We start from the raw sequence: 15,708 nt of genomic DNA on the forward strand, positions 1-15,708 counted from the left end.
CTTTGTTAGATATTTTAAGTACATCACTGCTAGTGGCCTCAACTTGCACAGAAACCACTATTTCTTTTCTAGCTCTCATTTCTTTTACACACTTCGCCGTATGTTCAATAGATTGTGCAATAGAGATAGCATCTTTAAGTGTGGGTTTTTTTGCAAGTAGTTTCTCTTGAACCTTGCTGTTGTTCGTGCATCTGACGAGTTGATCTTTATGAGAGTCATTGAGATCCTCAAATTCACATAACTGAGATAGACCTCTCAACGCTGCGATGTCATTATTAATAGATTCATTTTTCCCTTGTACTCTGCTAAAAAGTTTATGGCGTTCAAGTACCACGTTGACCTTGTCCCCAAAGTGTTTCTCTAGCTTCATAAGTGTGATCTCATACACATCAAAATAATCATCATCCTCCACTTTGGGTTCAGGTAGAGTTTCATACACTTTACGCCCATGAACACCCAAGTTATGCAACAGTATATGTTGTTTCCGAAACGCTGAGAATTTTTCACCCTCCATAGCGATCAGGTACGATTCAAATAACTTGGTCCAATCCTTCCAGTGGATCTCGGGGTCACCACATTCATTCAGAAAGGATGGTGGTTGACATATACCAGGAGTACCCATACTGGCAAGTTTGAGAGGATCGCACTGGGGAACAGCACACTTGGGTATAACCAATACAAGAAGCAGATACAAGGAATATTACTTGCAGCTATACAGGGCGATGTCAGAGTGTGTGTGTCACAGATGATAACACACAATGGAGAGGATCCTGAGAGAGAAATAGAAGACACACAACCGATACTGATTGAAACACAGTTAGGTAACCAGTATGTCAGGATGCTGCTGGAAATGCATTAATTACTGAAAAAAGCGGTGCAGGTCCCCACAAAGTACTCTGCAATACCCTTACTGGTGGGTGTCCTCTAAACGGTATAGTCTCTGAGTAGAGGAAGCAAGGATGGCACGCAGGGTGCAAGCGTGTCACCTGGAATGGCACTGAAAAATGACCCACGTGACCCTGAATGTAAATTAGAAAAGGACCTTACTTTGAGTGGAAGGCGCTTCAAAAGTACTGTCACAGAAAATGGGCAGAGGGAAACAGGAGGTGACAACCGTGTGATGGTCGTGTTCCTAGGCTGGGGAAGCGCTGTGGAGGAAAGTGCGCTCCGATGACCTAAACTTACCAACAGGAAACCGGACAAAAGAAGCTGGGGCGTCAAAAGGAACAAACTAAGAACGGCCCTCACATTGTTGATGCGCCAGAGCCTGCGATGAAAGGACTGCCTCCCGCTGATGATACGTCGAGCCGCCGGAGGGAAGTCGTCCCCTTAGCTTGCAGAAGCGGCGGAGGTGGTGACGATAAGAAGGCCGTGAGGCTGCGGCGGCCAGGACGCACAGGTTCCTCGAAAAAGACTGCACGGCAGAAGTAGCGGTCCACAGGGAAAAATCACTGAAACGCCGCTACCTGAGGTACTGGTACGGCAGATGACCTCCGCACGCCCACGCAGTTTCAGCAAAGAAGGAAGTTCCGATCTACTGAGGGCATGCGGTGAGACTCATGAAGGAATCCTGGGTCAGGAATACGGAGGCAGGGAACTTTTACAGCTGATCCTCCAGCATACGGAAACTATGCAGGGTGTCAGCAGGGCTGCGTAGTGACAGAAGAGGGAGGTTGAAGAGTACTTCAGGAAGGCACCGGCAGCCGGCTACATGACACGAAGGGACAGGAATTCAAGCGGAAAAGTTGGCAGTCCGAAGGCACAGGGGATATCCCAAAGTTCACCTCCGCTCCCTGAGACTCACGTCAAGGTGGCAGAGAAGTCTTCACACCCCTTAGGGAAACTCAGCGGAGCAACGGGTAACGATCAAAGTGTGCCCTGTGGCCGATACGCTGATAGGGCCAGTAAGATCCACCATAGCCTTGGATTCCAAAGATGGAGCAGCGAGGGTGGCACTCCCTCTAACTCAGGCAGCAAGCAGGACCAGCTGGACGGAGATGGACGGATAAATCTATGCCAGAACAGCACGAGGAGAGAGTAGACAAAGGGGGGATGATCAGCTGCCCCCTTCGCAGCACGTCGCCAGTGTTAAAGTTCAAAGAAAACGTAGACTCCAGAGCAGGTAAGAACTGGAACTTTTAATCTGATCATCCACTCTCCTCGTCAACCCAGCAAGAGTTCCCAACATTCTATCATGAACTCCCCAAGGAGGGTTCTAAAGGACCGGGCAGGGAAGGGGACGACAGAATGTACCACTGGGGGAAACCATGAGGTTACAACACCAACTTCCTACGTCGTGCTGGTGTGCCAATCTCTGACATTTGCCAGGCTGCTGCGTGGGCATCACCACTCACATTCATGAAGCACTACCACCTAGATAATCCGGTTCGGCAGAGCCATTCTACAGGCTAACCACTTCAGGTGATACTCCTTTGGTTTGTATTCATAAGGTGGGGAATCTGCGGTTCGAAGTTTCCATCAGAAGCACAAGATGCTTGCTTTTTGGTAATGCTTTTTCTGGTGGATAACGTTTCTAATATCTGATTTCTCACCGACCCACCCACACACCCCTCCAATCTGTGGAATGGACTTGTCTTGTCCATACTGATAATGTTCCCAGTCTAGAGATCTGCACACTGGCTCAATCTGGTTATTGATGGCTTTGTGCCCAAAGGCGTGGGCCGATATCAGAAAAAAACTGAGGTCAGTTCATGAAGGTGGCTGCTATGAAGGGATCTGCGGTCACATCTGAAGCAGGACTAACTTGATTTGAAGCTGCACGATGTCACTTGCCATTGCGCAAGTGAATTACTGAGAAGATTCTCTTGATCCAGTGTGGTGCCTAGCGATATTCCCAAGTTAAGAAATCTGTTAGAATAACAGTAAGATCATTACCAATGGTAACATTTTCTCATAGATCCTCAATTGAACTTTAATGAATAAGGAACCCTTAACCAATTTATACTTGTTCTCCTAAGTCCCATTGGTATCTGGATGCAGATACCAGCCTGAGACAGACAAGAGTCTCTTCTCTCAACCTGTACAAAGGTGCACACATGCATGTGCTTATGTGTCTACGTTCATGTATTACCTATTTAGAGCTCTTTAACCCAACTGTGCAGTAGTGGAGCTGATCTTAAAAGGTGGGCCCTGGATGATGAAGCTAAAATCTGTTTTTTAACCAAAGTTATTATTAGGTGAGACCGCACGAAAAGCGGTCTACAATAAAAAAAAAAGTATGATCCTTGTGGTTCAGAATCTTCTTCCCTACAATCACACGTGCTTATCTTTAACTAACTGTCAAATGGAAATATTTTCTAAATTAGTCATTTATAGCATTGAATTTACCCACATCTACTCAGTAACAGTTGAAGGGCATACCAAAATAACATATTTTGGCATCCTTCCAAGTCCCAGGAGTTTTTGGTTAAAATGATCTTGTCACTGTATGTCACTTAAAGCATGAGAGGTACATAAAGTATAACATTTGTCCAAATTATGTTGTTTTTCATAATAAAAGAAAGCAGAATCAAGCAACGGAAATAGGATATATACCGGAGTATTGTAGGTGTCTAATGTTTTTTTTTTTTTCTTTTTGTTTCAGTTTTTTGGACCCTACACCAACAACACGCTCTTTGAAACAGATGAACGTTATCTGCATCTAGGATTCTCTATTGATGACTTGGGTTGCTGCAAAGTTATTCGCCATAACCTCTGGGGAACCCATGTGGTTGTGGGAAGTATTTTTACGAATGCTCCACCAGATAGCCAGGTCATGAAAAAATTGGGAGAAAACTAGAAGACTTTGGCATGCTTGCTGTTCCAAGCTTGCCTAATTATCCATTATGATTGACAATTTGATTCACAAAACATTGGGGGATACATTTTAATTTTAAGCATCTGTTTATTAATATAAATATTAAAACGTTATATTTATTTTTGTTATCAGAATATTTAAAATACCTCATTAAGCAAAGCGAAAGAAATCCACTTAGTGAACCATAAAAATTGGACCATTCATTTGAGGAGTGGGCTGCCACCAAGCGGAGTCATTTCTGAAGGATTTATAACAACTAGGCTCAATTGTTATGAGAAATATCTGTGTCTACTGACAAGTTTTACTTGTTAAAATATTATCAGATTGTATGTGATACATATTTCTATTGTTATAGTCTAGGGGTTATAAAATCATCAGGAGTGCCTAAAATGACATTTTTTCAATCCTTAACGTTACCTGTTTTTAGATGGATAGATGTTGACCTAGTACATGTTTTAGTGTCCTGACTTGAAATTAAATCTGAGTTATACTATTTTATCCTGTGTACTCTACATGCATTAATATGACTTTGCAAATCTCCTTGTAAGAGTGTTACTGTGTCAATTTGAATATGTCCTGTTACACGATTTTCAAAATACTGGACTTTTTTGTTGTTAAAAACCCACATTGATTTACTGTGGAACAGAAGTTGACAGCACTCCTCTCTACTAGCAAGCCAATTTTGGTTTTAATTCACCGGTGGCCATATCTGTCTGTATGTTGAGGCTTCTTATTTAACATTACTGGTGAAATTACTCCTGAAAAATAAAGAGAAATTCAGGGGACACGTTTTGATTAATTATACTTAAAACACCAATCCAAAAATGACACTAACATTAATTTAGAATAATGACATTTACGTTTAAGTTTATTGTACAAGGATTGGATTGGTGAATTTCTGCAAGGTATGTTTTCTGCTCACTGGCCGTTGCAGTTCCCAGCTACTTTGCTCACCCAGGTTATCAATAAATGGAATCAAAAGATGGAATATTTTGCAAAAAGGCCCTATTGACTGAGTTTTAAATTGAAAGTAAATAACACTTGTCTTTATAAATGGGATTTTGGGTGTAGGGGTGGGTGAAATATTCAGGCAGAATATTGGCAACTGTCTTACTCTTGTAACGTGGCATTCAGTCCAAATTCTGCCTATCACCGAAAAGTGGAATTTTTTTTGTACCTGCGGGTCCAAGACGGTAAGTTGGCAAGCGAGATTTGGCATCCCCTAGCGCGCTTTCTTGGGGCTAGGAGGACATCCAGCGACATTTTGCTAACTCTGGCGTTCATGACTATTTCCGATCAGAAGGCTGCCGCTCAAGTAGAAAATCTACTCGAGCAGCAGCAAAATCACCTGGAGTACCTACGCCATGTGGCGCGTTGCATGCTGCTGTTCGTGCTGAATTTTTCAGCGCAAACTGCTCTTTCTGCACTAAATCACAGCGCAGACAGCCCGATGTGCTTATTTCCGTTCGTTGGCAGAACTCCTTTGTATTTCACAGATTCTTTAGGTAACTCAGCGGAGTCCAATTCCACGAGTTCCACCCACCCTCAATCTAGAGCAGAGTGGTGCAACAATCTCCATGTTTTAGGAAGCAGTGGCTCTCAGCCCAGGCACTTGGAGTAGTAGCTATCCAAATCGGTGGCATTCATTTATGCCTTCTTGCTTTCTCTCTTTTTCTCTCTCTCATGCACACGTTAATCATTCTCTTTCCCTCTCACTTTATGTCCATGACTCTACAGTTGCTTTCTCTTTTTCTCTCTCTCATGCACACGTTAATCATTCTCTTTCCCCTCTCACTTTATGCCCAAGACTCTACAGTTGCTTTCTCTTTTTCTCTCTCTCATGCACACGTTAATCATTCTCTTTCCCCTCTCACTTTATGTCCATGACTCTACAGTTTGATTCATTCTATAGCGTACCCTGCACTGTTGTCATGTCTGTGAATGAAGGAATGCCAGGCATCTGTGCTGATTTCAGGAGCAGCTCCTGGCTTGTAGCGAAGACTGTAAAGTATGTTATGTATTTATGTGAGCAAGTATGTGTGATGTAGTGTTCTTCGCCTGCAGACAGTACCTCTCTTTCTCCAGCATTGTATCTTGTTTGTTGAGTCACGTGCTGAATCTTCCCCATCATCATGGTGGGACTCCCACAGTAACAGTATTTTTTGGGGATGTTTTATATATCGCATACTCAACTCAAAAGTATCAGAGTGCTTTACATGAGCCCCCGTTGCGTTACGGACAGACAAATTCATTTTGAAGGACACAGGGCGATAAGTGATTAGCGCAGAATCACAGGATGTTCAGCGTCCCTGCAGAGACTAACCGGTTTCCTCTGCATCCAGGTCGACCGCTCTAGCCGTTAGGCCACATCCTCTTCCCTATTAAAAGTAGTGCTAAAACATTAACATTAAACTCAATTGAAAAACTCATAGTAGTTAGTAGCCAATTCATATTGATTTAAAACACCCACATTTCAGCCTCTCACAGCCAAGACCCTGGACTCCTCATCCCCTGCAGAGCGACTATACCTTCGATTTCTTACCGCGCATTGTGATAGGGAGTCTCCCGGAGATCTGACAGCTCTTGAAACTTTATTTCGATTGTTAGATCATAAAAGTACAATAAACAAAGTACAATAGACATAGTACATACAACTAGAGGGGTAGTTCCTCATTCCATATAAAATACCACAGTAACCAATGGGAAAAACATTACAAGCTTGACATGAGCATGTTCACTCAAAAGATCCTTATCTGTCGTCAATAAAATACACAATTGTGCAAAGGCTCACTAATTTGATCATTATTAAAATTTGGTTCTTATCAACCAAAGAGAAAACCAGTATCTCGATAGACCAAATACCACAACCCTACTGGTGTCAGTACTCAGGGTTCTAAAGACCTCTAAATAGTGGGCAGGGCCAATAACCCTACATAGATGGATTACCCATTTTCTCCTCAGGCCTTTGTAGATTGGGCAAAACAACGGGTGTACAATTGTTTATGCATTTGATTTACAGGCAGTATAGTTCTTAGGGACTTGAACCAGGGTATAGAAGTGGTTCTTGGAAAATTTTAGGAGATCTAGAATGAGCTCCCTATAAGAATATAGATCTTCCACAGTCCACAATCTATACCAAAACATCAGTAATTTATAGCTGATTTTAAATGCTAACTGTCTATGAGCTAGATCAAGGTATAGTGGTACTAAGGGAGTATTTATAGGTAGGCCCAACATAGATTTTCTATTGAGGATAGAGAGGTAATTGAGCCAGTGCCCCACAATTCTGCCCCATAGAGAATACCCCCCAAGATTTTTACATTATATATCTCAAGGGCGGGTGCTAGCTGCCTAGTCTCCGTTTTACTATGTATCTTACTCAGATTTACAGTTTGATGAATAAGCTGCATCTTAGCTTTTTCTATATGAGGATCCCATTTTAGGGCAGATGAGAGGCGTATACCCAAATAGTCAAAAGCCTCAACTCTTTCTAACTTACTATTCCCCAAATACACCTGTCTTAAGTATGATTTTAACTTTCCCTTTCTAAAGATCATGTATTTGGTTTTACTCTCATTCAGATCCAAACCACGGTCACTGCAAAACTTAGTAAAATCATTTAGGATCTGCTGTAGTCCTTGTGGAGTCTTTGACATTAACAGCGTATCATCAGCAAAAAGTAGGGCAGGAATTCTCATACTGCCAATTTTTGGGGCATCACACCCTCCCCTATCCAAATGAGATATGACATCATTAATAAAAAGGATAAAAAGGGTGGGTGCAAGTACGCACCCCTGCCTGACACCACACTGGACGGGAAAACCATCCGTCAATTGACCATTTCCTCCCCATCTCACCTGTGCTGTCTTATGCGAGTATAACCTACTAATGATGTCTATGAGGTTCAATGGCCTTCCTAGATCTTTGAGAACCTTCCACAGCTTTCCACAAGGCACTGTGTCGAATGCCGAGCAAAGATCGACAAAGACCACGTGAAGCTCACCTCCCTTCAGCTGATCTTCCTTCCAATATATGCAAAGCAGGTGAAAAATTTGATCCATAGTACTTATATTAGCTCTAAAGCAGCTTGAAAATCACTCAGCACTCTTTTCTATGAGCCACTGCTGTACACGGGCTAATAACTGTCTACAATTTTTTTTTGTATAGCATCCATAAGACTAATCGGCCTGTAACTGGAAGGACTGGCCCGTCACCTTTTTTAAATATGGGAATTATTTCCGAATTTTTCCATGATGGGGGTATTGGGGCACCTCTCCGTATCGAATTAGATAGTATGTTAATATATCGCCCCCATAGAAGCCTTATATAGATCGTTTGGGATACGGTCTGGTCCTGGGGCATGGGCTGCAGTACAGGCTACAATTGCTCCCATTGTCTCCTTGAGTGTAAGGTGTATATGATCAGCCCCAGCCCCTGTTGTGATCTTACATACATATGGTACCAGTGGTCCCTGGTCTTTTGAAGCATACAGGTTGGCGAAGGGGTTTACCCATTCTGCCAGTTGTACTGTAAACACCAGTTCACACTTGCTTCCCTTAAGCCAATATGTGGCTTTACTGCAGAAGGTTTTAGAATCTTTGTTGTAAAGAGTCCTGTGTAGGGTTCCCATAGGGAACCCTCCCATGTCTTTTTGGCAGAAGTTATAGCTAGTTTATATTTGGCTCTGCAGGTTAATATTTCAGGGCGAAATTTATTCTTGACAGCCCTTAGTAAATCCTGCTTACTTTACCTGCAGTCCTTATTAAACCAAGCCTCTGCCTTACCCGAACCCTGGTACTTTTTCAATTGTTCATTGTTCTGGTTATTGAATTGGCGACCCAGCACATCCCTTATTTCTTTATATAGGAGATCATGGGTTGGGCCTATATTCTCATCAACAGAGTGGCCATTTTCTCCAAAAGTAGTGTAACCTTGCCCTTCACTAGACCTAGAGCCTCTGGATGATCCTCATCCCATTCCCATTTAATTCTTTTCTGGTTATTGCCCAATGATAGATCCCCAAATCGGGGCTGCCAGCAGAAATAAACTCCGGTGTCGCTCTATTGATGAGGGAAAGCACAAGAGCATTGTGGTCACTATCTACCCTTTTTACAACCTGCATATCCTCAACTGCATGCCAGTAATTTAGTGATACTAAACAGTAGTCTATCCTACTTTCTTGATCTAACCTATTGAAAGTAGGTTCCCATTTGAGGTCCGATAGAGTCCTTCCATTTGTGGCCCGTAAGTCGTGTTGCAAGGTAAGGGCCAACAACTGGTCTCCTCTCTCTGTCCTCCTCACCATATGTAAATCCAATGGTGGAACCTGCCACTCGTTATCCCATTCTTGTGTAAAGTCAGGCGAAAATGAGGCTTGGGCTTCATATGTACAATTAAAATCACCGCACACCAGCAGTTGGGAATTGTTGGAATACCGAATTAATGCATGGTCAAGTATGCGTAGGGAATCTGTTTCTTCGTTCAACTTATTGACCCTGTTATAAACATTATAAATCCTTGTTCTTATGCCATTTTGGAAAACTAACCCGACGGCCAAAATGTCCGCCGAATCAACAGGAAGTTGTCGGCCATTAATTCCCAGGGATGTCTTAACCCATATGGCCAATCCACCCGAGGGATGCCCCTTTCCTTTTTTGATGGCATCTTGCGCGTAGCTTGAAAAGCCCGTTCTAAACGGGGGACAAATACTCCCAAGTCTCTTGGAATAGAATGGTATCAAAGGTGTCCACAAATAAACACCAATCTATATCTCCCATTAGTCTATTGATCCCCGCCACATTCCATACCAAAATGTTAAATGATTTTAAGTGCATTGACTTCACTTGCACTTAAACGTAAGGGCCCTGATATTTCCCCTATTTGGTTATCCACCACCGACGCGATTATGGCATGGGAATCACATCCACTATCGATTAGGGAGTCTTGCACTAGTTGATTCAGAGAAGGCAGCTGAGCTATTGGTGTTGGCTCACTGGTTTGAGTTGGGACTATGGGAAAAGTGGCGTCTGGCCTATGGTGGAGAATTCTAATCTCTTTATCTAGGGGTCAACTGTCCCACCTCCTACCAAACTGATTCAGCGTGAAATATCCAGGATAAGCCAAACTAAAGGTTCAACGAGGAAGACTAGGACTGTGAACAAACTGTGGAGCTACACAAGGTCTTGGGGGTGCTCCTATCGAGGGTCTATATTTAATAGAGATGTCCAGAATTAACTGGCGGAAATGTGCGGGAATCAATTGCAAGAAAACCAATAATTATTGCAGGATCCTTGAAACTAACCTCAATCGTATCCCATATTGAGTTAGACATTGAGATTCTATGGACTTTTTCTATGTCATCTCTGATGACTGAATAGCATTGACAAGTGGTCCTAATCAATATATAACCTTATTTTTCAGAGACTCATGATTTTCAACTTGGCCAATAGATAGTTTAGGCTCTTCAGTAAGAAAGAGTACTGGCATGTAAGTTTCCACAACATCGGGTCTCTGATAGACTCCATCTCTAACTGACCCTTTAACATAAGTTTGGATGTCTTTGGTGTTTTCCTGTCCTTAGTGGCTATGCTACAGTTGTTATGACCCCCTTTGTCAGATACCATAGGGGAGCTCATTGGTGGGGTTCCCATGGTGAGAAAATCATTCAGCCCTCCACTACCCTTCTGAGGGTTGGATAGCCTCCCCTGACGATTTTCTTGGTATATGGTACCTTTACTAGAAACCACCCTAGTACCTTCCCTACTATTTATCTCTTTTTCCGCGGAGGAATGTTTGGATACCATATCAGTCTTGGGATTGCAGTCAATCCTACCCAACAGGCCGGTGAAGGTATCCTTCAGTGAGCATATCTCAACTCTAAGGGATTCTATATGATGTTTAAGAGTGATAATCTCACCCAGGACATTTGTATCAGTCTCCGTCAGGTTTGTCAGATCTATGGGCTCTTTACCCACCTCCCCGCCTATTTCTTCAACCTCCAGAGCAGCAAATCTATTTTGGCACACAATCGTTGGGGATAGGGGTTTATTAAGTGGAGTATACATCTGACTACCAGTTCTATGACTTTGGGCATTTAGCCCTTTGTTAATACTTCTAGTTTTCTTGGATTTACTCATTTTCTTTTTATTTTTTTGAGGAGATGGAGTGACCCTCTGTATTCCTTCAGCAGCAAGAGGTTCAGTTGAGGTAGCTATAGGGGATTCAACTACCTGAGCTACAGTGCCCCTTTTGTTAGTCCTTTTAAACGAGGAAGGAATTCGTTTTGCAGGTTTTTTCGCTGGGGGTGGTCTAGGAGAGGGGGAAGCAGATGCTGATCCACAGGGAGGGGGACTGCCACCGAGGGGATAGGGTGTCTGATAATCAGAATTCGCTATTTCCTGACATTCCTCCAGCATAGATTCAATTCTATCCATTACCTTATGGCAGACAGAGCTAGAAGATCTATTCAGGCCCAGGGCAGATTTTGACTTTGCTTTTCCCCATCTCTAGGAAAGGTAATTCTCAGATGGTTATCAAGTGTCGGGGACCGGATTATAACTTGGCTTTCCTAGCTGACCATGGAAATAGCTACATTTACAAAATATCCCCTCCCCTATATACTTTAACCCAGGAGGATTTACAGAGGGGCGCAGATATCTAACAGGGATATATAAAAAAAACTGAAATAAAAAGAGTACAGGTATAAAAATAATAAAACAATCGATCTAAATATTCGTTCCAAGAATACTCGTGTTAATACAATATATTAACTCATGAAGAGTGGAATATAATTATACATTAAAAAGAGATATCGGTCTCCCTGAGATCTCGGTCAGTGTTTCGCTGCTACCTTTTTGATCTGCAGTTTCCTGTTCATCTCCAACTCATATCATCATCGGAGGTATAGTTGGGAAGTGTATTTGGCTGTGCTTTCACTCAGAATGTCTGAGACTAAAAAAGGGCTTTTTAGGCCTGGCAAGACTTGGTGAAAAGCCAGAATTTTGTGTTGCCTTTATCTGTATCATAAGCCCAGAACTGCTGTACTTTTTCTGCAAAAACCCTCCAAGATTTGGAGGGTAGATTGCTTCTGATGCTACAGAAAAGGAAGGCTGACAAGTACTCGGGCTCTGAGTGTGAGGAGAGAATTCATAGCTCCTCTATCAAAAGGAAAGACTGAGAACAGTCTTCTCATAGAGACACTCAAAAATCTAGGTCTCAAAGCAGAGACGCTTCTGAGGAGGAAAGATCAAAAAGGAGCTGGCAGACCCCCCTTTTCACATCAGAGATCTGGTTCAGCACCTCCAAGTGCTCCTCAAACCCCCTTCAAGGAGTCCTCTTCTAAAAAAAATATTTTTAAAACCAGTCCATCAATGAAGCGCTCACAGTCTACAGCCTCTATGTCTCCAGTATCAGGCACATCGTCAACGGTCTCGTCTGCAACTTCCACTATGTCGCTGATCAAGATGGCGATGGTGGCCACGTCATCAAAGGAAGTAATATTGGCAGTCGCCTGCAGCATTGAGGAAGTCTCTGACGATGATTTCCTTGTTGATCACCTCGAATGTCGAATGTTGCACTCCCATCTGCTCAGACTCAGATTCCTCTTCACACCGCATCATCGGCGTTGCTGTCGGCGGACCCGTCGATGGGGGACAAAGATGTTACACTTCTCTATCAAAAGGCACCACTCAATTTCTGCTTCAGGTTTTCTCCATTGCCCCCAGCGCACCTCTTGGCTTTTCAGGAATTGGAGGAGGAGGGTCAATTCGGCCATGCATACAGCCCTTCACAATAAGAGTCAAATGTCAGGAGTCAGAGGAAGATGAGGCGGAGGATGATCTATCAGCTTACCTTGAAGGCCACTCTGCCTCTGATATGGGTCATCCCTACCTACGCTCAGCACTTGGATATCTTCCAGTAACATTACCCTTACAAAGACCAAGAGGATGAGCACTGTCAAATCCAAGAACCTTCCATCAGTGTTCCAAAAAAATTAAGTTATAGACTTGCCTTTGATGCTAGATGATTACTGCAAAAATGCCAGAAAAACTGGCAGTGTGTAGGCTCCTCAATAAGAGGCTTCACTTCTTCAATGGACACAGATGAAATGCAAGAGTTCCAGCACAGAAGCTACTTCTCCCATGAAGCCACAGGACTCCTGAGAATTTCAAACATTCGCCACAAATTTGAAGTTGGCAAGTATGAGCTCTGAATGGTTCAGAATGCCCTTGCTAGGCAATTCGTATACACTGTTGACCATTCACAAAACAATTTTTAGGTCTCGCCTGGCATTGTAGCGCGCATGCGCTGCTCGTTCGAAGTCGTGTCTCTGCTCCGCCTGTCATTTTCATTGGCGTGCGTCGGTTTTCATCAGTGATTATGCTGAACATAGTTTGTTGACTGTACCGGAGGGTTTTTAGTCCCTCCTGTTTGCCACCGGGTCCTCTTTTGACCCCGCCCACCCGGACTGAATGTTTTACTGGCAGCGTGAGATGGGTATTATATTTACTTTCGGCGTTTTTTTTTTTTTACTATTGCATGTGTATTGCGTTTGGGGTGTATTTACTACTACAAATACAGGGCGCGCTGTGCTTTTGCTTGTTGATTCTATTTTCATGTACGATTTTAATATGGTGGCTCTGCGCCCGTCACTGCTTCCGCTCTCCCACACAAATACAGGGCGCGCCATGCTTTTGCTTGTTGATTCTATTTTCGTGTACGGCCGTACTTCACTGGCAATGTTCCCTGATAAAACAACACAACAAACCGGGGGTCTAAAAGCCTAATCTAGATGAAAAGACCAAACACATCTCCCAATGGTAGAGTGTATCTATGTATACTACGAGAAATGCTAAATTTAAGGAAACTCACATCAGAGGAACCAACAACTTATTAGTGATAACGTGGTTGGGATCAGTTATATAATCAATCTGGATAACCATCAACTATTCCAAGTGATCAGTTCTATCATTTGGTCAACCATCTTAAAGGAATGGTGAACCACTTGATCATAGAGGACACCACGCCTGTATGCGCAAAGGCTAGAAACCAACCAAAAAATCACTAAGACAAATCCAAGGGGCAATTAGTTTTCATTTGCCCATTGGAACAATAGAAAGAAACACGCAGTGCATAAAAAAGTGGGTTAAAATAAGATGATGTGTCCTAATAAAGAATATTTTTATTAAAGACGGGGACACAACCCTTCATTAAAAACAGAACAGTGCAAACTGCAGCTTAAACAAATAACTGCCATAAAGGGGCCAACATGTTTCAGCCAAACGGGCTCTACTTCCCTTAGGCTTTCTTCAGGGCCTCTGTTCGAATGTTGCACTCCCATCTGCTCCGACTCAGATTCCTCTTCACACCGCATCATCGGCGTTGCTGTCGGCGGACCCTTCGATGGGGGACAAAGATGTTACACTTCTCTATCAAAAGGCACCACTCAATTTCTGCTTCAGGTTTTCTCCATTGCCCCCAGCGCACCTCTTGGCTTTTCAGGAATTGGAGGAGGAGGAGGGTCAATTCGGCCATGCATACAGCCCTTCACAATAAGAGTCAAATGTCAGGAGTCAGAGGAAGATGAGGCGGAGGATGATCTATCAGCATACCTTGAAGGCCACTATGCCTCTGATATGGGTCATCCCTACCTACGCTCAGCACTTGGATATCTTCCAGGAACATTACCCTTACAAAGACCAAGAGGATGAGCACTGTCAAATCCAAGAACCTTCCATCAATGTTCCAAAGTCTTTAGTTATAGACTTGCCTTTGATGCTAAATGATTACTGCAAAAACCTCCCTGTTGCCAACTCTGCTCAGCGGCCTCCACCTAGGCAGGAAATCCCGATTGCCATTCCTGCTCCGCAAAGCGTGCCTATACTGCAAAAAAGATACAATTATACCACCTCCTACAATTGGAAGAGTGTGAGCTCCAAACAGATCCTGATGCTCATGATGAATGGGATGAATACGTCGTGCCAATGCCACCCTCTCCTACTCCACCAGTAGCCGATTTACTGCCTGCGGATATCGGTGGGTTTCACAACCTTGAGCAAGTTTCGAATCGCTTCAATCTTCCTATGCCTGCTTAACAAACTGAGCGCTTCCTATATGGTTTTAAGGCTGGAATACAACACATCACTTATGCTATCCCTATTGTGGATTTTGTTATGACAGGAAGGTCTCAAATTAATTAAGACACCAGTGTCTATTCTGGCTGTCATGCCAAAGCTCAACAAAAAGTACAAAGTGCCTGAGAGTTCCCCAAGTGTTCTCATTGGCCGTCCTCGAACTTATTCAGTCATCATACAGGCCACACAGAGCAGAGCGAAGAATCCTTCCTCGCCATACACAGGCACCACTGGATAAAGAAGGTCGCCAGCTCGACAATATAAGCAAGAAATTCTCTGTGATGGTGGCTATTTCCATCAGAGCCTCCAATGCTATGGCTATCATGGGGAGATGCGACCAGCAGATGTGGTCTGACATCTCATCCCCTTTGGAATGTCTCCTTGAGGACAAGAATAAAGAAACAAACAACATCCTGTCGGAAGGTGAAATGGCTTCTGAGATTATCGATGTGGCCATGGATATTTGGTGGTTTTGAAACGCCAAGGTTGGCTTAAAGCAACCACATTCCTGCCAGAAGTACAAGCCAAAGTGCTGGATATGCTGTTCAACAGAAAATGCCTTTTTGGTAAACACATTCATGATACACTACAGTCTATCAAATCCAATACTGACACGGCAAGATTGCTGAGGAGCTTGCAGCAGAGGAGGTTTTTGTCTTTTCAGGGCAGGGGTAGAGGCCAATATCTCGCCTAACTGCAATTGAAGCAGCATTTTCAGCCCAATTCCTAAAAGGGGTTTCGATCACAATATTCACCTCA

At 43.3% G+C, this 15,708-nt stretch overlaps 1 protein-coding gene across 3 annotated transcripts in view; it reads left to right on the forward strand.

Annotated features, from left to right (window-relative positions):
• MMADHC (metabolism of cobalamin associated D) overlaps nt 1-4,315 on the forward strand; it is an 86,609-nt gene extending 82,294 nt beyond the window's left edge. For all 3 annotated transcript variants that reach the window (XM_078681756.1, XM_078681758.1, XM_078681757.1), the window contains exon 8: nt 3,605-4,315. In XM_078681756.1, coding sequence (XP_078537882.1) covers nt 3,605-3,799 — 195 coding nt within the window. In that variant the 3' untranslated portion in view covers nt 3,800-4,315. The remainder of the gene's footprint in view (nt 1-3,604) is intronic.
• The last annotated feature ends 11,393 nt before the right edge of the window (nt 4,316-15,708 follow it).

Source organism: Lissotriton helveticus, chromosome 3_1 (genome assembly GCF_964261635.1).
Source record: "Lissotriton helveticus chromosome 3_1, aLisHel1.1, whole genome shotgun sequence".
Classification (NCBI taxonomy): domain Eukaryota; kingdom Metazoa; phylum Chordata; class Amphibia; order Caudata; family Salamandridae; genus Lissotriton; species Lissotriton helveticus.